Genomic DNA, 26,111 nt, shown 5'->3' with positions numbered 1-26,111 from the left:
CTCTGTAAACATTTCGAAAAGGTGTGTAAACGTTGGTGTAGCATATAGACTTCCTAGAAAGGATGCTGCAATCAATCCAGTAGTTCGGTACGCGGCAGGGGTGTGTTCTTCCACCGACGCGTGAATTTGGCGGGAAGTGTGACACGGCCGATGACGTCACTCGCCGTGCCCGCCCCGGGCTCCCGGCGTTAGCTCCATGTGCACAGGACGCAATGATGCGGAATTATCACACAAGCAAAAAGTTTACAACTCAACTCTCCGATTTTTGCGCTATTTTTAACTCAGTGCCGAAGTATTTTTAGATTGACACCATACTTTTTCATCGTGTTGGTAGAATATAGGTCTTTACTTAAATATATTTTAAGCAGTGGTAGCAGATGTGACCGAATTAGTTAACGCTGTATTATAAAACTGATTTTAAGTATTTACAGACATTCTAAATAGGCTTTTAAAATGACCAATTTCAATCTAATTAAGTTTATAATAAACACCGCTCCCGTATTAATTAATTAAATCCTTGTGTTGCGGGGAGCTTCACAAACGTTTAATTAATTTGCACAAAGACACCCAAACTCAGGACAAGCATTCGTGGATAGCATACAAACGTGCTACGCGGGGATCGAACCTGCGACATGTTACGCTCAGTGGGTTTCTCGTGGTAACCTCAACCACACGGCTATCTGTGCAGTTAAAAATACGATAGTTAATATTTTTTGTTGTGTTAGTGTCGACAATTACATTTAAATGAATCTCTGTACGTGTACACACAACAATTCCCACAGCGCATTTCGCTTTAAATTATTCCAGTTAACTCTCGCTTTTCAATGCAACAGGCGGACGGGGCGACTTTCCTGGCTATTGATTTTTACTTTACTCGCTCCTGACGTATAATCAGCAAAAAAGTCGTTCATAGCTATCATATTTGTAACCAACAGATTTCATCACGAAACGCAATAAGTTCATTATGGGGACTTAGAATAAAATAATTTTATCAATGCAAATTTAATGAAATATATTTTAAACCCTTAACACGTTTACATTACTTTACAAACCTGTAATCACCTACTTTTTTCGCTGACTGTACAATTATCCGGCTCGCCCTTCCACAAACAAATCTGCACAGATAAACATTGAAAAACAAACGCTGAATCTTCAGGCTTCACTCAGACTTTGGCTTATCTAAAATGACATCAACTTCGTAGAGTTAAAGTTCTAATTCGCATAAAAATATTGCGAAACTGTCTCTTAGGTTGCCTCTTAAAGCTACACTCGTTGTGTTATTTGATAGTCAACCATAAGTGTAGAAGTTTAAAGACTACTTTGGATTGAATTAATAACGTATTTGATAATTATTTGCATAAGAGCCGCAATTTTCTATTCCTGATGTTATTAACCAGTTTAGTACTATCAATACCTCTGCACGAGGGTTTGTGTCATTCCCAACGTCCCTCTGCATGGACCATACTTGATGCTTTACTAGGCTTTAGTTTTAAATTAGAAATTATTTTAAGATACTGCACGGTGGTATGGATCATCATGCCGCACCCATGGTTCGATCCCGGTGTAGAATAAAATTTATGCGATCGAAAAATTTAATGTTTGTTCCGAGTCGGACTGTCTTTGAGCATGTGTCTGCGGAATGTTTGTGGAACTCCCCACGATACAAGATTTAAATTAGTACTTACATGAAACTTAAAATTAAAAAAAAAACCTGTCATTCCATTGGCTTTCTAGACCCAAACTAGTAAGAGCCTGTACTATGAGTGTGAAGTAAAAACGCGTTGATAGTAGATAAAGCAACCCAAACCGTAATCTGATAGCATTTGCAGAGTATTAATATCCAAATCTAATCTTTAAAATTATAGTTTTTTCTCGGTATGTTCGTTCTTGTTAATCTCAGAAATACTTGGTCCGATTTTTTTAAAAAGCTACAACACAAGAATTGTATTAAATTAAAACTAAGTACTGAAATTAATCGTTTCCCGTTCAAGTTTTACGGTGCTACAAAAGACACGTAGATTTTACAAGTTATGCCCATTTCATGTCGAGATCACTCGGGATCTGGTCGTGTAAAACTATATTAAAAATAGTTTGTCAAACGGTTATACTTATATACTTAAAATATTTAAAAAAGCAAAGCATCCAAAGTAACAAAGTAACTAATTGTTGAAACCTACGGTGGTTAACTCGAGTAACTGTAAGACTGAGTAAAACTTTTAAATATCCAGCTTCGGATAAGTATGAAAACTAATAATAATGCCTTAAGAGGCGACCGAAAAAAGAAACGTGATTTTAAATCTTTACCAGTCTTCGGTAATTATATAGAAAGACTTTTCTAGACGCAGGTCTGATAGCAGAAAAAATATTTTTAGCTAGCTATGCCGTCTTCGTTCGCGGGGAAAAGTGACTTTTGGTAGCACTTTTTCGTTTTATCTTTTGAACAAGTTTTCTACGTGAGTCACTAAACTGGTATAACTTTTTATTTACAAATTGATGTTCATAAATCGTTAAGTGAAGCTTACCAGTGTAAATCAGAGGATTGAGTTGGATAAACCGTTGCTGAGTTCATCGCGAACAAACACACGGACAAATATTATCAAAATATGTTTTTGGCTAGTTGAAGTTTGTAAATCATGAAGCAAGGATGTTGTTAAAAAATAATCAATTTAGAATCGTATATTGTTGTTTCTACTCTTCATTTTGGTACCCAGGTAATTTAAGCCAAATATAATTTTTATTAGCCGATAATGTTAATTCTCAAGGAATAAAGCGTTTCTCCAAGTTGTTTAACAAATGCATGCCATGCCTTCAAACATCATAATTTTGATTATTTGTAAAAAATGGCAGTAGGGAGTATTATTCCTAAATTCTGCACTAAACCGGATAGTGCGTCATGTCATATATACTTTAGGCTATATAATTTCAGTTTTAGATTTTAAAATTGAAACTTTGAGAGTTTGTTAATTAGTGTTAACTAGAAGTATAGCAGTTACGCTTGAAGCTATGTAGCTGAGTGCGCGTAGCGTTGCGACATTGTTTGGCGCGTCAGTCGCTCGCGTGCGGCCAGCCAGCGGCGAGCAGCGCGGCGCTAGAGTCGACCCAACGAAAATAAGTCGGCGCTCGCGCAGTGATCGCCCGGCCCCGCGGGGATTCGAACGAAATGCGCCCTCGATATGGGCAGCAACTGTTGCAAAGGCGATGCCGGCGGTAGACCTATCAGGTCTAACTCCTCTATATACAGCAGGTATTTCTTGCTGGCTATAACCATCCTCCAGGAGGTCGTTGGCGTACCTCGGGTCCTCAGATCGTTCCGTCCGTACGTAGTGTAGTGATAGTGCACCAGTGTAGTGTTGTGCTTGGAGGTAGTATAGCTTTAGTTATGTAATTAAGGTCGGGTACAGTGGAACTTAAAGCATGGTCCGTTTGATGATCGACGATTCAAACATATTTATATTTGCGTTCAACGTTTCGTGTGAATTTTGATTGGCTTTGGTTTTCTGCGCAAAATTGTTTGTTTCTTATTTTATTGATTGTGGACTTCTTCATCGTCAGACGACAGGTATCCATTAGCTTACATTTATTTGTTAACAATGTTTTTATTTTTATTTCTTTTAAATTACGTCTTATTTTTTTTTCTGTCTGTTTCTAATTGTTTTTTATGTCACATTCATAAATTGATCAGGACTGGTTAGCAAACATTATCTAATTTGTTACCAACATGATGCTGTACGAGTATGTACTGATCAAATAATTTATTTGAATTTTCAAGACAGACAAATGAAGCTCTCGATAGTTCAGACAAAAAATGTGAAACATATAGACCCGTGAGATACGTACGTACTATGTTTGCGAGTGTTTCAAAATAGACGGGGATTTTTATTAGAAGCGTCCGTTTGAAATTGTTCATTCATTCCAAAAAGCAATACGGCTACAGAATTGTTATCTCAAGCTCACTGCGCGGTATTATTGAGTCGTAGCTTTTAATAGAAAACGAATTTTCTAAATAGTAACATGCAGCGTTTACGTAAACATCGGGCATTTGTGTTGTTTTCAATTTGTTCATCACATTTGTTACAACACATTAACTGATGACACAAAATAATGTAAAACCTAGCTTAATTTTTTCAATTTAATTAAATACACAGTTTATTATCCAACTAAAAAGTTTTTAATATAATTTTGCTTTTAAACTGACCCTGTTTTCGTAATAAAATTTCATAACTTATCTATAAGAAAATAAATCCGATTTCATGATGTCTGTTCACGTCGTTAGATTTATAACTCATGTAGTTATGCCTTCTAGCAAACCAATTAACATGTGGTAATGAATTCAAATACTCAAAATGTTGGTACACCTAGGAGTGCATGCAGCAAATAAGATTGTAATTAATTTGTCGATCGGTTAGTTGCACACTGTAAACTGAAACTGTTTCACGTGACAGTGGAATATTAGCTCTACGCTTTTAGTCTATTTTTGTACAGTTAATGCATTATAAATATTTGTTTTCGTGTATTAGAAACCCGAAAATGCGTTTGATTTATTGATTTATTATTTAAATGTCTGGCTTTTAGTGAAATTGAGTGGCCTATCTCTTGCGAAAACCATATTTTTTTTATTTTATATTACTAGTTATAGCTCTACCTAGCAGTAGTCTTCTTAGGTTTTTTTTAAACGACTCTCGCAGTAAGCACTTAAATCCTTATGTCGCAGGGGTTTCACAAACATACGAATCACATGAACAAAGACACCCAGACTCAGAACAAGCATTCGTGGATCGCACAAATGCTTGTCCTATGCGGGGATCGAACCCGCGACACGACGCGCACAGTGGGTTTTGCGTGGTGACCTCAACCACTCGGCTTGAGTGCAGTCAAAAGGTTTTATGAGAAGTCATCAAAATCGGTCGAGTTGTTTAGCGTAGCGTAACATACCTACATATTCATTTCAGTATAAGTATGTATGTCTCTGGCAACTGGCGATAGTACTTAATGTTTATAAATAGCCATGCTATCAGAGCACAATAAAAATAAGCTCTTGCATATGTCATCGGCGCTTTATTCATCGTTTGGTTGGCGACCTTGTGTCGTGTATTTGGGTCACTATGTCGGATTCCTCCGCCACGGTGCCGTTCAAGGTCCCCCTCTGCTCAGAAGACTGCAGATTATAAGTAATAGTATTATGAGCTGCGTCGTACGGAAAGCCCTCAAGCTCATATTAATCAGATCATCAAAGAATCCTTGCGTTATCCTTCATTCTCTAATCATTTTAATCTCCTTTCTGTTGTTTTTTAGTTCACAAGTAGAGGGGAACCTGTTTAGGTAATTTGCGTGAGTGACCAATTATTATGCTATGCTAAAATCTTCATAATTCTTTATTTTTTACTCTTGGGAAGCTTACAAATAAATCGGACTTAGAACATTAATTGTTCGTACAAAACCTAGTTTTGATATGCACGGATCGAACCCGCATCGGTATTAGCTTGGTTCGCACCACCCTGTGTACATATTTACGTTTAAGTTAGACATTATAGACTCGATTCGTCTCTGATGCCACAGTCAGAGAGACAGGCCCCAAAACGTTTGAATATTATTTTTTAAATTAAATTGAATTATGTGATAACTATGTGCGTGTGTTTTTAGATATTAGCCTTTTAAGAGTTTTGTAATTTAAAAGGGGTGAAAGCGGGAAGTTTAACCGAATGTCTACAAATATACTTGAATGGGTACTTCAATGAAAGCGCACTAAAATAGAATTGTATGTGTGTCTTTTAATCAAGAGAGTTCTTAGCTTCGTTAGATGCGGGAATTGGTGGTGAAAAAATGGGATATGGAAAATATAAAGTTAGAGTATCGATTAATTACATCTCATTCTTTGTAATTCTCATAAAGATGATTTATTTTTTAGGTGAGTTTAGTTTAGGGGGTTGGAAAAATATGTACCTACCTATTTGTATTTGTTGTCTCACACTTCTCTTGTCGTACATATGACCAGGGACCCCTTCTGCTATTTTACAATGGCCGATTAATGAATGGCAATTAAATTAAAATTGAAATTATTCCCATTCTCTTAAGCATTTTGCCAATACAATAATTGGAACTAAATTTTTTTGACCTTGAGTTTAGCGTCCCACACTGAATTTCCAATGATTGTGTAGAATAATGTTTAAGATAAAACGAAAATTGTCATTTTAAGCCAAATTTCATTAATTCATCGGCCGTTTTAAATAGCAGATGCTCGGTATGTAAACTTCGTGGTTTGTGGGGATAGTTACGAGTATAATTAACATCATTGTTTTAATGAAGTAAGCCGAGTCTCAGCGCTCAAGCTGCAGTATGTTTGAGTAAACTTTATCAACGAAGTTTCGTTAGTTTCTACAGGCCGCGCGTTCAGGTTTCGCTTTTATTTAGCAAACACTAAACATACACACTTTTTGATCAGAAATATTTCGAATATTGTTTTGGGAACCTAAAATAAAAAATACGAATATTAATTTAAATAAATAAAACCCTTTAGACTGACTTCCAACAATCAGCATAGTAAACGATTGTGGGTTGAAGTAATTTTCATAACACATCGTGGTCGGACAGTTCGAAATCGGACTGTTTGGCTTTTAGGCCTCAAAAATACAAAATCATAAAACTCGACGGGAATAACTACAGGTATTATGTGTTACTATTGTAAGGCAGGCATTACATACCTATATTTTCTACTATAATCTACCTCTCGAAAACAACGTGATTTCAATTTCAAAATTTATAGCAATATCGGTTTTAAGCTCTTTTTAGCGTTGTCGAGCTGTCGAAGCTGTTAAATATTAATACAGCAACTAAATTAAATCTAAATATAGTCATGATATTCAATAATAACTCCTACCTATTGTGTTGAAAAACACGCTTTCAGATTTATTTAGTTACCTGCCTATTGTGTTCCGCAACATTTTTGGACGTGTTTGAAATTAATCTGTCTATATTATTATACTAGCTGTCAACCGCGGCTCTGCCCGCGAGTATGTCGGCAATCGAAATATTTGTAAATTTTATGTGAAAATTAAAATCCGTTTTTTTAGCTAAGTCAACTGTAACATAGGTACTCCATGTTACTTCAAATGATTGAAAACATTATAAATTATACAAAGTTTCATAACAGTCAATTAAATAATTTTCCCGGAAAAGCGTAACAAACAACCTTACTTTCACATTTATAATATTAGTATACCTACATATAGATAGTTTGATGCGCGTAGGAGGTTCGAATACAAAATGTTGCGAATATATGGAATGAAACACTCGGTGGACACGCATTGTGCGGCAGGTGGCGAGGGGGAGGAGGGGTGGGGTGACAGGGCATTAAGCTCCCGCCGAACTCCGCCGTGGCCCACATCGAACATAATTTGATACAATGCAATCCTACTCCATAGCAGTTGCATTTAGTGCAGCTGCATAGACAATCCAATTTGCCCCTGATTAACTTGATTATTAATAGAAAGGCTTTCTCACAAGTGTCGCCTATCAAAATATCTTTTTTTTTTAAACTTTGTGTTATTGTTTTTGGTGTTTGTATAGGGTATGATAAACTGGGAAGAAACATGATGATACTTGCTAGGAAGTAATCTCTGAGTAATGTTAATTAAAAACTTATTAGTTAAAATAAAATAACAAGTTATAAATGTACACTGCACACGAAGTGGAATTTCACTTTCTCGATATCATGTTTTCTTTTGAATCTTCTGTACTTACATTTTAGGTAGGTACAAGGTTGAACAAAATTTGTATTGTTTGTTTGTAAGGCGAATATTGGGTAGGAATCTGTACTAATATATAAAGCTGAAGAGTTTGTTTGTTTGTTTGAACGCGGTAAGCTCAGGAACTACTGGTCCAAATTGAAAAAATATTTTTGTGTTGAATAGAACATTCATCGAGGAAGGCTTTAGGCTATAAACCATCACACTGCGACTAATAGGAGCAAAGATACAATGGAAAATGTGAAAAAAACAGGACAGGTATAAATCATAACTTATATCTTCTACCCACGGGGACGAAGTCGCGGGCAACAGCTAGTCTTAGATACATAAGGCTAGGATTTAATGCGTTTCCAAAAAAAAATGTTCCTCCTTTTCTAATTTAAGTTCCATAAGTATTTTTTGAAGTCTAGTGAATTCATTCAGTACGTTAAAATAAAGTTTCACTTACAAAGTAACACGTTTTATAATTTAGGTAAATATTTATACTAAGAATTTATTCTCTTAACCATGGTTCATAACGTAAACCAAACATAATTTAAAGGTAAACAGTTCCCTAAAAATGCTGGAATGGAAAGAGGTCTCTTTAATAAGATTGTTATCCACATCAATGGTGAACCTTTAAGAAACATTTTCTAGGAAACAGATAAGTCATAAATCCGGTTCATGTTGAATGTTCCTGATAACGTTCATCCCGTAGTCAGACTTCTTATTCCCGGACTTGGCTTTTAGTTATCTTCATCTGTTTATATACGAGTATGTTGATACCCTTTAGCTTTAGAACAACTTCTTGCGAATGCTCGGCGCTTTGGTCGGTGAAATGCAGCAAGTTAGCATTAAATTATACCATTATAATTCACTGTTATGAAAAGCTGAAACACTTGAGCGTTTCAATTTAGCAAAACATTTTGTTTCAAGTATTTCATCTTCATTATGCCTTTAAGACTCCTGCTATTTACAAAACGAATATAAAATATTTTTTAAATTTCGCATGCGTTTCACAAATATTCAAATCACATGCCTAAAGATACCCAGACTCAGAGTCAAGCTTCCGTGGATCACACAAGTCCTGGTTCTATGCGAGGATCGAACACGCCACCCACAGTGGGACCTATACCAGTTGGCTACCCATGTGTTCTTGATAACATCTTAAATGATTTTGATAACCCAGACTACATATTCAGACCGTAGCGTGTAAATTGAATACACACCTCTTTACTGTATGATTGATATTTAAAACATTTACACCACCAGAACACATTAATGTATCAACTATTGCGAAACTAATTGCAGTACAAACCAATGTGAGTGCATTGAAATCAAAACTGCATGTTACCATCAGCGCGTCTACCTCGCCATTTTGAAACAAGCAACATTGGACGGGCGTTGCTATTACGGTGAAAATTCAAAATGTTTAGAGTATTCGGTAGACTGACATTAGTATTGAAGGCTCCTCGTGCCCCGTTAGTAATGCAACGAACACAATATTAACAGTTGTATCCGACGAGCTCCAAAATGTTAATTAACATTACCCGGGCCATAGGTAGGTGAGGGATGTACCTTACAGAGAGTCGGGTTGTGGAACTGCGTGTTACGAAAATACTTGTTTTGTTTCCTACGTTGTGTTGTGAAAAGCTTGACTGGAACTGCTATTGTTGTAATCTCTGTATGGAAATCATTTCATAACGGTCCAGTCTTTAGTATTTACGGAGAAAGCTCGACTTGTTTTGGACACTCTATTACTATAGACCTCTCCGGACTGGAGAAGACAGCAGTTTTTGAAGATAGAAAAAGGCTTAAATAGTAGCCACACATTTTACCTATTGTAGATATAAATAAACTGTTTAAAAGTCGATGAAAAACTGTATTAATCCCGTCGTCATGCCAAATAAACAGTGGCCGACAAAAATAATTGTAGACGTCATAATCTGATCACATCAGATATTTTGAATACGTACGCTATTGCGCAAATAAAAATTATAAATTATATCAAAAGAATGTTGTTTTCTAAACAAAATGTACTACCTATCTAAATTCTTAAATGTTGTGCAACATTATCTCAGAGTTATGTGATTTTTATTTTATGTCTTTGCAAATACTCAGTGTGATACTACTATTCACCTTAAAGCTACGAATTGTTTCACAATTGTAATAATACTAGTCTTAGACGCGGTGGGGCCTTATATCTTATAAAATTAATCTTAATGAAGAAATACTTTCGCATTTAGATTATTAACAAACTTTGCCTACAACTCGTCCGTGTGAATTTTAGTAATCGAGGTGAAAATAGTACCTACTATCAATTGAGTTGTACAAAGCATTCTATCATTTTCATTGATAACTTCAATTAATTTTTGAGTCACATAAATACCATTTAATGTCCTTTGGAATTGGAACCATGTAAGAAAACGACTGCTCTACAACAAAAAATACTGAAACTTTGAATAGAGCAAATTTGCTTAAGCCAATTATTATATTTTGAAGATTGACAAGTTAGACAAGATAACAACTAGCATTCATCTATACTAATACTAGCTGACGTTGTTTCGCCCAATAAATTATTTCTATGACTGTATTTTTAATGCCACATTTTAAATAAATAAAAACAAAAAAATTCATCCAAAAAATAAAATATTGTGAGCAACCCTTATCACTTAGGGGTATGAAAAATAGATGTTGTTCTATTCTCAGACCTACCCAATATGTATACAAAATTTCATAAAAATCGGTTAAGCCGCTTCGGAGGAGTACGGTAACTAACATCGTGACACGGGAATTTTATATATTAGAAGAAGAAAAAGAAGATTATAAAGAGAAAACCTTTGTATTTTTGTACGTTTGTATTGAATAGACTCAGAAACTACTGCACCGATTACAAAATTTCTTTTACCATTACTTAGAGGGATTCTTCCGAATCCGTATAGGCTATATTTTATCCCGGAAAATAAGCTTAAAAAATAAATGTTCACCCGAGCGAAGCCGGGGCAGGTCGCTAGTATGAAATAATAGTACATGACATACCTGTTCCGATATCGCCGCGATGCGCTGGCGGCCTTTGCATTTGCTCTATGAAGCGTTATTTATACAACATGCCACTCCGACTATTTTTAACTGCCACCAAAATGATTTTGGAACGATTATCAGGAGACTAGTATGTGTCCTCTCGCAAGGACACAGCTGCCCTAAGATAGATAGAGCTTGTGTTTATAATGTTGACCTATATTCGGAACAAAACAATTGCCATTGAAAACTGTTGTCTAGGTGTAGGACACCCTATTTCCTCACTACTTTCACAAGTCTTTTTGTTCTTTTAGGATTGTCCAAAACGTCACTTCCTATTTTCCTAGGGCTGTTTTTTGAAGTCCATGCAATTATTAAAAGATTAGTCAAACATAATAAATTGATTTTAATAAATACTGAAGTTTGTCTAAATGTATTACTGATCCTATTGTTGTCTGGTAGACCTCTGAAAACTTATGTACGTATGTAACGTTGCAAATTGGTGTCTTATTAATATTAAATTACATTAGTATTTCACTATCTCCACACAGGGCGACTCATAATGCTTTAAGTTTTCGTGACGATCTTATTTCACAACTTGCGGGCTTTACACGACTTGCCGTACAAGTCTTATCAACAAACTATTGCAGTTGTAAAAGCGAAAAAACACATTTCACTGCATAAAACTCGTCAGCATATGTTACTTTGTCCACTGAAAAGTAATTGTACCTACTGTAAAACTTTTTATTTTATTATTATCTACAAAACATTTTTGTTCCTAGGCTGGTTAGGTTTTTCGTTACTAGCTGTTGCCCGCGTGGTTAGAAGTTACAAGTTAGGATTTTTTTAATGGAATCCCTCGAAGATGAATAATTTTCTTTGTTATTTCCACATTATCTATAGTATCTTCGCTCCTATTAGTCGCAGCGTGATGGTTTATAACCTTCCTCGATGAATGGTCTATTCAACACAAAAAGATTTGAACCAGTATTTCTTGAGATTAGCGCACAAACAAACTCTTCAGCTTTACCTATATACTAGCTGACCCAGCAAAAGTTGTTTCGCAGATTTTTTTCTAGTTATATGCCACATTATAAAAAAAATAAAAACAAACAATTTCGTCCAAAAAAAAAATATATTTTTAGTGTGAGCAACCCTTATCACTTAGGGGTATGAAAAACAGATGTTGTTCTATTCTCAGACCTACCTAATATGTATACAAAATTTCATAAAAATCGCTCGAACCGTTTCGGAGGAGTACGGTAACTAACATCGTGACACGGGAATTTTATATATTAGAAGATATAGATTACGAAAAACCTGCTTTACTCCTTGTTCAAGTTGGCGGATTTGTTCCAAGGCTGGCAACCCCACAAACTAGGTTAAACTTTCTGCATCATACCTTACGAATCACTAAAAACTGACTTCGATAAACGGACTACATGCCTGGAGCATTCTCTGCCAGTCAACTATAGGTTGATGGTAGAAAGCAAAACAATATGAACCTTTCAATGGACTAGCTTGGTGTTATGCTATCTTTTGCAGTTAGATACCAGATTAGCCCATTGTGCATATTTGCTTCATCCATTTTCAACCGAGGAATAAAGAATTAGGCTCACAAGTTGACCTGTATAGGTATTTATGTCATTTCAACTCATCGTGAGTTAAATTCAACCTATTCACCTTTGACCTTCACCTGTGACCTCATTTAAGTGAACAAACGTTTAATATAGAAGCACCACTGAGAAGTGACATATTGATTAGGTGGAAATAGACTAAGTTCAGGCGTCACAATGTTGTGGTGTAACCATTCTAGAATAGTTTCATCATATTTGACGATCCCAAATCGTCTTTGTTTATATCTTCAAATGCATTTACAATTAAACATGTTACCTAATATTTTTAAGGTAAAATGTGTGAGCAAGTTTGTGGCTTCAAGAAATCTCAGCAATAGTGATTCCTTAAAATGAATAGACATATAGTCCATGGAGTCATGTTTTAGGGATTCCTCATTCCTTAAGAGGTTAAAAATAGACATTTAATGCTGCACTGCCCCCGCAAAGCTGGGCGTGTTGGTATAATTAGAACTGCAATCTAATTAATTACTCTTTCGTATAATTAATTAGGCATTTCCGTCTCTCAATTATGAAGTGCAGACGTAAATACACCACAGCCAAATGACCGCAGCCGCGGCGGGTAATCGGGAGTGTTTAACTTATTCAAGGAAGGAAGGCTGGCCTTTACCCTCACTCAAATGTCTATAATTAAGGCTCTTTTCTGAGCAATGTAAAATGACCTCTGTCTGCCTAAGTTATCATTATCAAGTTTGCCCAAAATTATCAGCAGTAGATGGATTTATTTTTATTATCGCCTATTAAATTGGCATAGGATAAAATAGCTTTAGTATCCAAAAAGAAGACAGCTTACTATTTACTCCGATATTCAAGCTTCACGCGGAAGAGGCTCCAATAAGACAGTTCTTTTCAAATCTCGTCTCGTGACAATCCCTTATGAAATACTCCATACAACAAATTATTTGACTGATCTTAATCAAAATTAATTGAATCGTGCATCGATCATATACTTCGAACAGGTTAATAATTAGCGGTTCAGTGTAATTAGGTGTTTATTTAAAGGCGCTTAAACTAATTGAATTAGACTTAGTATGGTAAATATAGGACTAGGATGTAGGTCAAGAACGTCTGTTTACTAGTAAGAGGAAACTTAATCAATTAACGATTAAATTTAATCAAAACTAATTATTATAAAGCTGATGAATTTGCTTATTTGTTTAAACGCGCTAGTATCTGGAACTGAGAATTTCATTAAAAAAATATTTTACTGTTAGATAGCCCAGTTATTGAAAAAGGCCATAAACCATCGATCTTAGTTGCATAGGCGCAGAGCAGCATTGAGATTCGTCAGAAAAATAGGGAGACATAATCATGTTTGTAAATGTAAATTTAGGCTGTGTTAACGGTTATAGTCACGTTGAAATAATTGCTCTCTATAACCTATTTTTATGGTAAAAACATGGTGTTAATCCTTAACAAAATCAATTCTTTAATTTACAAGAATTCAATTTAAAATAAAACTTCCCATTTCAACGTTTTCATTAGATAACTGTTTAAAGCGTCACATTAACCTTGAGAGGTATTTTTCTGACTAAATATAAGTATGAGACCGGAAATCCATATGAACCACGGCCGTCAGTCACCTCAGTTTATTTTGTTTTCATTATTCCCACGCCTCTTCATTCTAACTGTGAAGTATTTGGAATAATGAACGCTTTTATGCGAAGATGCGCCTTTTATGAAACCTCATACGTAATGTAGGTTTACGATTGTTGGTTAATTAAATATTGTTTACGAATTAGAGCGCGTCGAATGTGCAACGAAAATCCGTCGTATAAGTATCTACCGCAAAGGTCCTAAATGGACATTGGCGAAATGTTTTAAGAAGGAAACACCCTAAATATGAACCTATGCTATTAATATGCTATCTTACAGAATTTCACTAAATTCTTTCGAGTTTTAGATTGCAGAAAACGTACGTACGTAATTCGTAGAAACATTTTACAATTAGCAGATGATGTAATATTCAGAAACTGAGTCGGAGTTGCTAAGTCTTTGCGAAACAAGTTTGAAGATCAGCGACTAGCTACGTATTAAAGTGAGAGAAACAAAGTTTTTTAATAAAATTAGTATGAAGGAGCTCTCTGCAACAATTAACCTGGTAAAGAACGGCTTGAGGTTGATTCAATTTAGTTCGTCGTTGAAATCGAGAGTGCATCGAGCGATAGTTTGTAATGATCGCATCTGTCAATCGATTAGGTTGCGCTCACTGGCGAGATTCCAGCAATTGTGTGAACTTGCGTAAGACGCGCCTCTACCTTCGTGGCGATGTACTACATACATTATAACGTCTTTAACGCCACACAAAACACGAAATTTTAATGATTAGAAAAAATCTTCTAATATATAAAATTCCCGTGTCACGATGTTAGTTACCGTACTCCTCCGAAACGGCTTAGCCGATTTTTACCAAATTTTATTTAAAGTAAACGTATTTTTTTTTCACACAAAAAAAATACTTTATTTTTTGGACGAAATTGTTTGTTTTTATTTTTTTTAGGTATAATGTGGCACTAAAAATACATACAACTAGAAAAAAACTATTCGGCAAAACAACATTTGCTGGATCAGCTACTATATATTTAAAATTTGACTCAGGCTGTGCTGATACGACTGAATATGTCATGTATTTACGATGATTCTTCATATTTAAAAAAACTAGCAAAACGGCCGTTATCGAAATTGATTTACTTATTTAACTTAAAAAACTTCGTCTTACGCATTACACGGCTTAGAGTGGCCTCAACTGCAATATTATTCAACTAGCTGTTGCCCACGACTTCGTCTGTAAGGAATTTTTGAACGGAAGCCCTTGAAGATGAATAACTTTTCCTGTTTTTTTTTCACACTTTCCATTGTATCTTCACTCCTATTGACTAATAGGAGCGAAGATACAGCAGCGTGATGGTATATAGCCTAAAACCTTCCTCGATGAATGGTCTATTCAACACAAAAAGATTTGAACCAGTATTTCCTGAGATTAGCGCACAAACAAAGAAACAAATTCTTCACCTTTATATATTAGTATAGAGTATAGATTTAGAATTGGCAATAGATCCTACTACTATTATAAAGGCGAAAGTTTGTAAGTATGGATGTATGTAGATAGAAGGCAGATAGATAGATAGAAGGCAGGTATAAATTATAACTTATATCTTCTAACCACGCGGAAAAAGTCGCGGGCAACAGCTAGTGAGTCTATAATGCCAAATTACATGACACCAAATTCATAGCACCGTTTTCGGCGAACCATTCCCCAATGACATCAGATTTCTAGGGACGATTTTGAGTGCGTGCGAACTCAACCCTCCCGTACGTATTTAGCTTTCACAAAATACAAATGTGTGAAATTAATTTCAACTGAAGCGGATTACAGCTCGTGGGAGGTTCTCAATAATTATAATAATTTTAGTATTTTCAACGTAAGCTGTTTTTGTAATAATATTGATTGGAAATTGAATCGGTAATAACTATTCACTCATTTGTATATGTAAAAAATAACAATATTTATAGTGAACTAGTGCTGACCCAGCAAAACGTTGTTAGGCCGATTTTTTTTTCTAATTGTATGTATTTTTAATGCCACAATATGAAAAAAAAACAAAAAAATTATGTGTGAGCAACCCTTATCGCTTAGGGGTATGAAAAATAGATGTTGTTCTATTCTCAGACCTACCCAAAATTTCATAAAAATCGCTCGAACGGTTTCGGAGGAGTACGGTAACTAACATCGTGACACGGGAATTTTATATATTACAAGACGAAATCTGTACCAAGCCCTAAAAAATAACGAAATAAGCGAGCTCTCACTTCATACGATTTTAAAATAATTTATATTATGTGGAAGTCAGTCAAGTCTTGAATAATTCAAATAAGGATCAAATAAAGAAAGATATTCTCAATTAAGTATTGCAAGTATCTATTCAAATACAAATAAAATAAAATATCTAATCAAATAAAATACAAAACATATTCACGATACTCAGTTTTGTAGTGAACAGGGTCTGATATTTCTGAAGACTTTTGAGTTTGAGTTATTCGCGATTTACTAATGTAAGAAATAAAATATTTAAACTATTAAAAAAAAAGATGTTTTTTTAACTATGTACTGACAAACCAAAATTTACAAAAAAACACTGGATGGTGCAGAAACATGATGCCATATTGCCGTAACGGACTTCCGTTTCATTATCGTCCAGTTACCTCCCAGTCGCGCCTGAAGAAGTTTTACTTGAAAAATATTGAAAGTAATTTTATTTTATGACGGACAACAAAGTAGTCTTATGATGTTCCGCTCTTTCCCTTTGAGGTACGAATTCCTAAAAAAGAAAACCATATTGACTACACAAGCCTATTGTTCACTTTACATAGAGCAATCAGAAATAACCCTGTGTGCTAAGCTGACTTCCTATCCAATAGAGAATATCTATGCCTTTGTACGGAATACGGACTCGGCAAAGGCTGTTTGTCCATTTCATTCCTGCTTGGAAAAAACCTTACATACGAATAAAATATATTGGAGTCGGAAAAATATTATCACGTATTATAAAACAGGTCAACAAGGAAAAAACACGGAAACATGAGAATTTTAATTGTAAGGAAAGAAATAAAATAATCGATCGGTGATTCTTTTCTATACTAATATTATAAAGAGGAAATATTTGATTGTTTGACACGAATAGGCTTCAAAACTACAAATCCGATTTGAAAAATTCTTTTACTGTTGAGAAGCTACATTATCCTCACTGAACATAGGCTATAATTTATTTCAAAAATATTAGGGTTCCGTAAGAAAATTGCGATATTGTAACCCAAGGTGTCATGACTTAGGTATATCTTCCAACCACGCGGACGAAGTCGCGGGCAACTAGTCTCAAATATTTTTGTTCGTCCGAATTGTTTGCCATTGACCAGTTTCAATAAGTCTGATGCTTTACCCGGACGGATATTGTCGCCCAGTATTTACCTCCTAGTCACACTTAAAGAAGTTTTACAACAAAAAATTGTACAGATTTAACTTTTATTAAATTACTAGCTGACCCAGCAAACGTTGTTTTGCCGATTTTTTTTTCTAGTTGTATGTACTTTTAATGCAAAATTTTCGTCCAAAAAATAAAACATTTTTTTTTGTGTGAGCAACCCTTATCACTTTGGGGTATGCAAAATAGATGTTGTTCTATTCTCAGATCTACCCAATATGTATACAAAATTTCATAAAAATCGGTCGAACCGTTTCGGAGGAGTACGGTAACTAACATCGTGATACGGGAATTTTATATATTAGAAATTCCATGTTTAATGTAATAAATCAAATTCAAATATCTTTATTGCGAACTAAGTGTAGGTATACCAGTTTTGAAGGTGTTAATCAATATATATCAGCATCAATCATTATAGTCTGTCTACGCATTGTTACACAACTGTGAGTCAGGTACTGTTTTCAGCAGTGCGTGTCGCCATTGGCAGCCCTTCGTCGCGTGCTTCGCGAGTTCGATAGCCAAATATTTATTTTATTACTAAGAGTAAATATATGCTCTTATTTTAACGGATTAAGCTTACCATCGTAGTTTCACTTGTTGCGATGTCGTTGGGTCGGTTAAACCACGCGGAAAAGAAGGTTGTTATTGGTTTGAATGCTATATTTTTGATGTTGCAAGGTCGTCGTGGTGAATTTGAAAATTTAATTTTCAAAGTCTTTTTTAAAGCCCTGACTTTAGCAAAGGGGTGAGATATTTGACAGACATTTTAAAAAACATTCACGAAGGGCCACAACGGTATAGTTCACAAGCTTTTATTTATCTTCTCCTGTTCCGTTGTCTGTCTTTAATCAAAATATATTACAAGTGAAATTCGTCCTCTTCCTGGTTTACAATTCTGATTCGAATTAAGACTGAATATTCATAAATTACGATACAATGAAATAGTATGATGAAACAGTTTGGTACAGTATTAGCAATTTTATAAAGAAGACGGTGTATTGCTTTAACCGACAATTTTTATTTCGGTTCGCCCTAAAACGCATGGCACTGGGTATGAATTAGCTATTACTTTCAATTTGCCACTTTGGCATGCTTTACCGGTGTCCTGTATTGTTCGCTGACCCTAGTAGCAAGTAACCGTGATTAATGAACGGTAAGTTTATCTTCATAAAGTTTCCCAGTAATTTGCTCATTAAAATTATTATAGTAATAAGTTTAACGGTTTTATAGGGATTAAACTCGACCTACCTCGTAATCGGATAACGATATTTATAATTATAAGACTCATACACTGATCAATTTAATTTATCAATATCATGTGCTTTTGATTCATTTAAAAGTTTAATTAAAGCTATCGTCGTAGCGTATTTTTTTCCTATCCTTGTCTCACAAATATTCAAGTCACATACACAAAAACACCCAGATTCAGAACAAGTGTTCGTCGATCACGCAAATGCTTGTCCTACGCGGGTATCAAACCCAAAACAAGACTCGCACAGTTGTACAGTAGTCGAATAGAAGTTAACGGCACTGTCTCAAGTTTGAACGCAATTATATCAATAAATATGTATGACGGTAAAGTTAGAAAACCATTATCACACGTGTATTAAATTCTAGTCAGAGGAACTTGTTAACGATTTTATTCCAAAAAAATAACAGTTAATTTTAATTGTAATCCATTACAACCCGCTGTTTGTCGCCTGAACAAAATGCCACAATAAATCGAAAACCGAGCTAAAAACTAACGAGGACAGTCGTTTAAATTTTAAGTTCATTTCGGAATAGTAAAGACGCCAGCGCGCCGTTAAAATTCCTAAATAAGACAAGAGCAGGCCTTCCGCATTCGGTAAATAGAACAAAGTCGTTTTTAGTTAGATTGCGTAGAACAAGCGCATAATGTATGCTTACCGGCGCCCTGATGTGGCGCTCATCATTAAAACTTTCCTGGTAGAGTCGGCAACAAAACTTAATGAAGCTAAAAGCGTACATGATACGAGAAAATTATAGTTTACTAGCTGACCCAGCAAACGTTGTTTTGCCTAATAAATTATTTCTAATCGTACTTTTAATGCCACATTATAAAAAAATAAAGACAAAAAAATTCGTCTTTTTTGTGAGCAACCCTTATTACTTAGGGGTATAAAAAATAGATGTTGTTTTATTCTCAGACCCACCCAATATGTATTCAAAATTTAATAAAAATAAAAACAACGTTTGCTGGGTCAGCTAGTCTAATATATTAGAAAGATTAATTCTGAGATAATTATGATGTTTGATAATTCTGATTTGGAAATTACACCAACATAGTAGTTTTCTACGCCTAAAACAATTTATTCAGTTTACAAATTAAACTATACATATAATTAAACTAAACCAATATTTACATTTTTAAAACTTAGTAGCTTTTACTTATAAAAATAATATTTTTTCAATCGGCCCACAGCTGGATATGAAATCTGTGAAATTGAAAACATATTCAGTGGAATATAAAATATCCTCGCTTTTGGAGGTCTTTTCAAATGCTGTGATTTTTGAATCAAGAAATGAATTCATCCATCTGCAGAAAACTAGCTGTGGACTTGTTGTGTTTGTAGCTTTGTGCACTCAGTCGACTTGCGTTGCTGACTGTACATGTTATACGCAGAATAGCCGCGGAAACGGAAGCCGGGTTGCGTCCGATTTTCTTTGTAATTTTTGTTTACGGGTTATGGAACTTTGGTAAGACGACTTATAAAGTTGTACCTAAAAATAAAAATATATTTTTTATAGCACACCGGCCTATGCCGAAGGCCTAATGTCCATGGTTGAACTCAGGACTACTTTAAGCATTATTTATGACGTCATCTCACCGCGGATTGCCGATTTTAGATTTTAATAAATGGTATTCAGTTTTCCGTATGTATTCAGTCAAATTTTAATATATTGATATAAGTAATCTATATAACATTTCAATGTAGAAGAAAAAAAACGACTCCCACACTAAAAAATTAAATCCTTATGTCGAGGGAGTTCAAAAACATTGAAGTCACATGCACAAAGACACTCAGACTCAGATCAAGCATTCGTAGATCACGCTATTGCTTGTCCTGCGCGGGTATCGAACTCAAAACAAGACTCACACAGTTGTTAAGGCCTTCAAGTTCTTTATATTTTCTTTTGTCGAGAAAAAGAATATTGGCTTGTAGAGTCAATCAACAAAGTAATAGGTACTGTAAGGATTTATCTTTAAGAGGTACGTTGAAAAAATATAAATATTCAAAGAACATTTTAATTCGAGAATCTTCCTTTTGAACCTTTTCGAATTTATATTACCTAGAATTTAAATCCAATCAGTCCACAGCATTTATTTATAAGACTTATTGGAAATCGCTATGGATTGTACTGATATAATTAGGTATACAGTCCTATAATAGTTTGCATTTCTGTTATTTAACAATTCAGCAAACGCACTGGAACTTAGTCTCCAATGCATACCGACTACGTGTGCACATAGTGCGGACAATTGGTAACTAAGTCCCGTTTTACTAATTAGTTATGGAACCACTAAACATTACAATTTCTACTGTTCACAAAACTCTCTGCGTTCAAACTGATAATTTGATCATTGATTACATCCTCCGTGAACCTCACGTGTGCTTTACTTTATTTTCGTGTCAATATCAGGGCTGCATTCAGATATTGTGCTGTCGATATTTCCGCGAATACTTTTGCCCGTCGTACGAGCTTGCTCTATGGTTTTTCTTTTCTAGACGCACTTGCTGCTCGTTTTTCATTGCGTTGAAGCCGACTACGAGTTCGCTGTACCGATACTTCCACGGTTGATATTGATTTTTGATTAATATAAATTTTTGTACCGGATTTTGTTCAAAGTAACAATCATTCGAATCCTCGCCGTATTTCCAATAACTGGTGCTTTAATAGCTCAAATTTTGAGATACAAGTAATGTTTTTATGGAAGATGGTTTTATTTATTATTATTTTCTGCGATACGTGATGTGCTATTTAGGAAGAACAAAATTTCTGCCTACTAATAATTAAATTAAGTTATTCAAAGTTAGTGTTACGTTACATGCATTATAATATTAAGAAAGTAGCCGTCATCTGCAGTCTGACGTCGCTCTTCCCGTCAGAGCCCATAACACAGGTAAAGTTTACCTCCCACGGTAAGTGTGAACTTCCTCCCTCATGCAATGCAATAAAGTTGTTTATCAAACTCTACGGATAGAGAGTGTAAGGAAAGTTCGCTTGTAAAATATCCAAATATTTCTGTAGCTTTATCATTTGGCGTTGTAGTGATTGTGCAACTCAAAACGTTTTTAACAACTGTGTTGTCAACTTTCTCTAACGAACTAGTTATTACTTTGCCGCGAATGCCAAGTGACGGTAGGCTAGTTATAACAAGCTGCCAGTTAAACTTCCAAAAAAACTTAAAGTTATGGATAGAGCCAACATTTTTATCAATCTGTATCTTCAAAAAGATTCCATAAATCCTTCTTATACAGAACTTTTGACGTGACAACGTCTTAATTTGGTTGCGGCTGGAAAGTCACTTATGAAAAAGTGTAACGCCCGGTAACGTTACGATGAGTCTCCGAACGAGAGAGAGGCCCGCCGAATGCCTTGCGTCTCTCTCCCACTCAACTATGATCGGTCTGCCGTGCGCGCAGCACTAGAGAATTAGGCTTATTGAATCGGCGCTTACATGTACAATGTTTTGGTAAACAAAATATATTTCTATAGTTAAAATTTGTGCAATTCTTATTTTCATTCAATTCCTTGTTCCTATTGTGCAATTTAATTATATTCATATCAATAAATATTCTACCGAGAAAAAGACGTTGTCACGTAAAATCTTCGCCCGTAAAACCGACTTTACAGGCAACCATTTTTTTTCTTGACATCGGATTGAGTTGAAAGTTTGCGTCGTTATATATGGTAGTGAATTAAAATTAAGGTACATTCAAGCTGGTCTGATAAGCCTGAACTTTGGGATGAAGCCATTCCTTAGTGGTTCGGCTTATTTGATTTGTGATAGTTGTTTGAAACATTTACAACTTGTTGAGGTTGGGGTAACACTCTTTCGATGTACGGAAGCGACGGAACATTAAGGTACATGATTTCCGTGGTTAAAATCAACACGCTTTTAACTTATAATAGATATTATATAATTGATATTAAGATCACCTCTCTGCAACTAGCTATCCGCGATAGAGTTAGCACCCTTAGCATTTCGTACATTTAAATTATTTTCAAAATGCTTCAATTGATGTGGGAAGAGTTTACAATTACCGAATAACATAATTTAACATTTTAAAGCATCGCACGTTATCATGTCAATACCAATTGGTGGTTAAAATGAATGTCAAAGGTATTTCCACAATTTGAAATTAATGCTCAGTTTTGAAGTTCATCGATCTTTAGCTGAGAGGCACAGCTGTACACTCAACTGTGGTTTAAGAGAGGAATCAATTGCGGCAGCGGATAGTAATTTGCGTGGTACTAATATTTCCCGCATTAAGGAAGCAATTCTTCGCTCAGGAAATATTCAATTCATACGCTCTTGAATCAGAACAGAAAAGAAAGAACTGGTGTTTGTTAATCACTCGTACGCTTCATGTCCTTCGCGGGGATCGAACCCGCGGCAAGTCGTGCTCAGCGGTTTCGCGTCGGTATCCGACGGTAAATTAGGTATTTTTATATTTCAGCAATCTTATTAATATACAAGAGTCAGAAACACTATTTATTGAAATTGTTACAACTGACGCAAAAATAAAGATACATAAATTAATATAAGCTCTGTCTACTTCATTGAATGTTCAAACCAAGCGCACCAATCGCCAACTATTGTAAGGCAAGTTCACTGCAACGACTGTCGACGGGATCTAGTATTTGGCTACCTGGTTCAAGAGGTATTTAAATAGCTTGCTTTTTTGAAGAAGTTATTCAGACGATTATTAAACGAGTCTAGTCTTAAACTAGCTGGGCGTGTGTCATCGTATGGTTTAGCGCCTAAAGCCAGCTTCAGATCGATATACGTATGCGTGCAAAATTTCAGATCAATCCCGTGAATCTGAGATGAACCTGAAGATGGGTTACAGCTGAAAGTTATGCAGAATTATTTACTATCCGAATTTCTTCAATACAGTAAAATTATGTAGTGTTGTAAAGAAAATACAGTTAAATTTAACTGAAATTATATTTAAACCTGTCTTGAATAATTTAATTAGTTTGTTTAAACATCAATTATTTTTGAATTTCAATTAAGAACGAGGATGTTTAATTAAGCGGTAATCGATTTAGCAGAAAACGTTGCATCTGATGTTTACAACAATATTCTCATTTTAATATTCGATAATTAACAGTACTTTTTGAGAGTTTAAGTCAATTAAGCATTGTAAAACAAATTAAGAAAATCCGTGTTTTACTGTGTTCTCGTTGTTATGATCTTAATTTTTAAGAGTCTGCTATAACTTGTACATCCAAAAATCATTTATGTATTTATTATGTATTTAACTTACTTTAAATAAAAATATGAAATGAGTGTACATAGTAGGTACTGTGCCGAGCCAGGACTCGAACTTGCATCCCACACTATCTACAGTTCAGGCAGTCTTTCATACTTCGGCGAAAGTAACCACTATACTCCGGCTAGATTGACTTGATTTGTCTTAAAGTAATTAATGTCATTTTGACTGTTATATCCTACTACTATTACAAAGGCGAAAGTTTGTAAGTATGGATGTATGGATGTTTGTTACTCTTTCACGTAAAAACTACTAAATGGATTTGAATGAAACTTTACCACAATATAGCTTATACATCAGAATAACACATAGGCTACAATTTTTGAGGTTTCTAATCTGCCCTGAAGTCCACGCGAACGAAGTCGCGGGCAAAAGCTAGTGTTCAAATAATAGGTAAACTAGGTATGCTTTTTTCGTCGAAATGCCTAATTAAGTACAATTAATTTTTAAGATATTTAATTTTAACCTCTTTTTAAGTTACATTCGTTGAGTAGTAGGTTAGCCCGCGCGGCGGTGTCGAGCGGATATCGATCCACCCCACAGGCCGCCACCCGCTCAAATATATTCCCAAGAAGAATTGTAATGTTTATAGCATTTTTATTTATTTCTCTTCTTCATAAAATGTTATTATCTCATTAAGAACATAGTTGTGAAATAAGAGCCAAGTTAAGCCAATGCAAGTGCTGTCTTCATTTGCCATGGTAGATTTTAACAAAAAGGAGATAGAGTTATAAATTAGTTTGTAAGATTGTATTATAAATTATTTGATAAAAACTTAAACTGAATTGTCTTATTTTTACGGATACTTAGATTTAAGGTCTGTCGCGGCTGGACCCATGTATTAATACCGTTTAATAAGTGTAACATCATCTAGATTAACTTTGAAACTTATTTAAAGCTCAGGGATCTAACTTAACTGAACTCAGACAGTCAGTTAGTCTACATGTATTCATAGTATTTTTTTATTATATGAGACGGCATGACGCTTCTTCACGAGAAGTTTATAGGATTTTGACTCTACACTTGTACGTCGGACCGAGCATGTTTTCGGGCGCGATGGAAAGCAACCATATCATCAATTATTAAAACATGAATAAAGGAATCTTACGTAAAATAAAAGTATTACAAATAAAATCACAGATTTAGAAACGCTCTTTAAACACAAAACGCGTGAATAAACGCAGCAGGACCAAATATTTGACGCGTGCCTAAATCGAATCTCCGACCTATGCCCGGAGTGCCACACCGGCAGTTATTGGACAACCGGAATGCCTTAACGCGGTTACTGTAAATTCTGACACCGTTTTAATGGAACCAAAACTAGAAATCAAAATGAGTGAGGAGTGGGTAAAATGTTGCGCCATTTCTTCACTATGATCAGACATGGTGATATCATCATCATCATCATAACTTACAAGGAAATATTTGAAATTTAAAAATCCTCCGGTAGAAATACCGCATCCTAATCGGTTCCCCGCTTATGGGCTGCGGTGCCGCAGATGGACACAAACACAACAGCCTTCTGAGAAAAGGAATTATGACCTTTATAATTGTTGAATCAGAACAAATGTTAGCTGAACATGCTATTGCTAGAGAACTCTCTTTCCGATAAAAACATTGCATGCAAATCTATTCATCCGTTTAAGTACTTCTTTGATAAAAAAAACTTCCGGGATTATAGATACCTACACATGTTACATTCTATTTTCATTAAAATGGATTTGAAAGACAGACATTAGATATTTCGGAATGGAAATTGTTAACAAACGCCACCACAGTCCTAAAAATTCACAAATCAATTGCTAACAAAGTAAGAGCTACAGAGACAGTCTGAAGCGCCCCATTACGTATTTAGTATTTGCCTCAAGGTTGCAGGCCGGCAGAAGCGATCGGCTTTACAATGAGGTCAAAGACAATGAACAGACGACAGAATTATTCGCTTTTTTACTAATCGACTTTTGGTATTTAATTATATTCTATAGAAAAGTTTAAATAATTACTGTAGGACTTCAAATCATTACCTGATATAGATACTAATTATTCATCATTCATCTTCATGTCATGAATCGAGATAGCTAGACAGCGAATATTATAAGTGAAGATTTCAATTATGGTTTATGTTGTAAAAGTACTAAAATGGAATTAGTTCAGTAACGATCTTTTTGCAAGTTTATTTTTCTTTTATCTATTTGTATCTCAGTGTCGCTCGCCTGACCTGCGCTTGACCGATTTTCT

The 26,111-nt window shown here is 35.0% G+C and overlaps 1 protein-coding gene across 5 annotated transcripts in view; it reads left to right on the top strand.

Annotated features, from left to right (window-relative positions):
- LOC113500165 (titin homolog) overlaps positions 1-26,111 on the top strand; it is a 151,231-nt gene that overhangs the window by 16,129 nt on the left and 108,991 nt on the right. For 3 of the 5 annotated variants that reach the window (XM_026880865.1, XM_026880868.1, XM_026880864.1), the window contains exon 1: positions 2,852-3,316. The exons of 1 other annotated variant lie outside the window; for it this stretch is intronic. In XM_026880865.1, coding sequence (XP_026736666.1) covers positions 3,174-3,316 — 143 coding nt within the window. In that variant the 5' untranslated portion in view covers positions 2,852-3,173. Of the gene's footprint in view, positions 1-2,851; positions 3,317-26,111 lie in introns of those variants that run through there. One more of the 5 variants, XM_026880869.1, reaches the window with a different exon arrangement.

Source organism: Trichoplusia ni, chromosome 13, assembly GCF_003590095.1.
Source record: "Trichoplusia ni isolate ovarian cell line Hi5 chromosome 13, tn1, whole genome shotgun sequence".
In the NCBI taxonomy this organism is placed as follows: domain Eukaryota; kingdom Metazoa; phylum Arthropoda; class Insecta; order Lepidoptera; family Noctuidae; genus Trichoplusia; species Trichoplusia ni.
The sequence above is the reverse complement of the archived record's forward strand: the minus strand, read 5'-3'. Positions and strand labels throughout refer to the sequence as shown.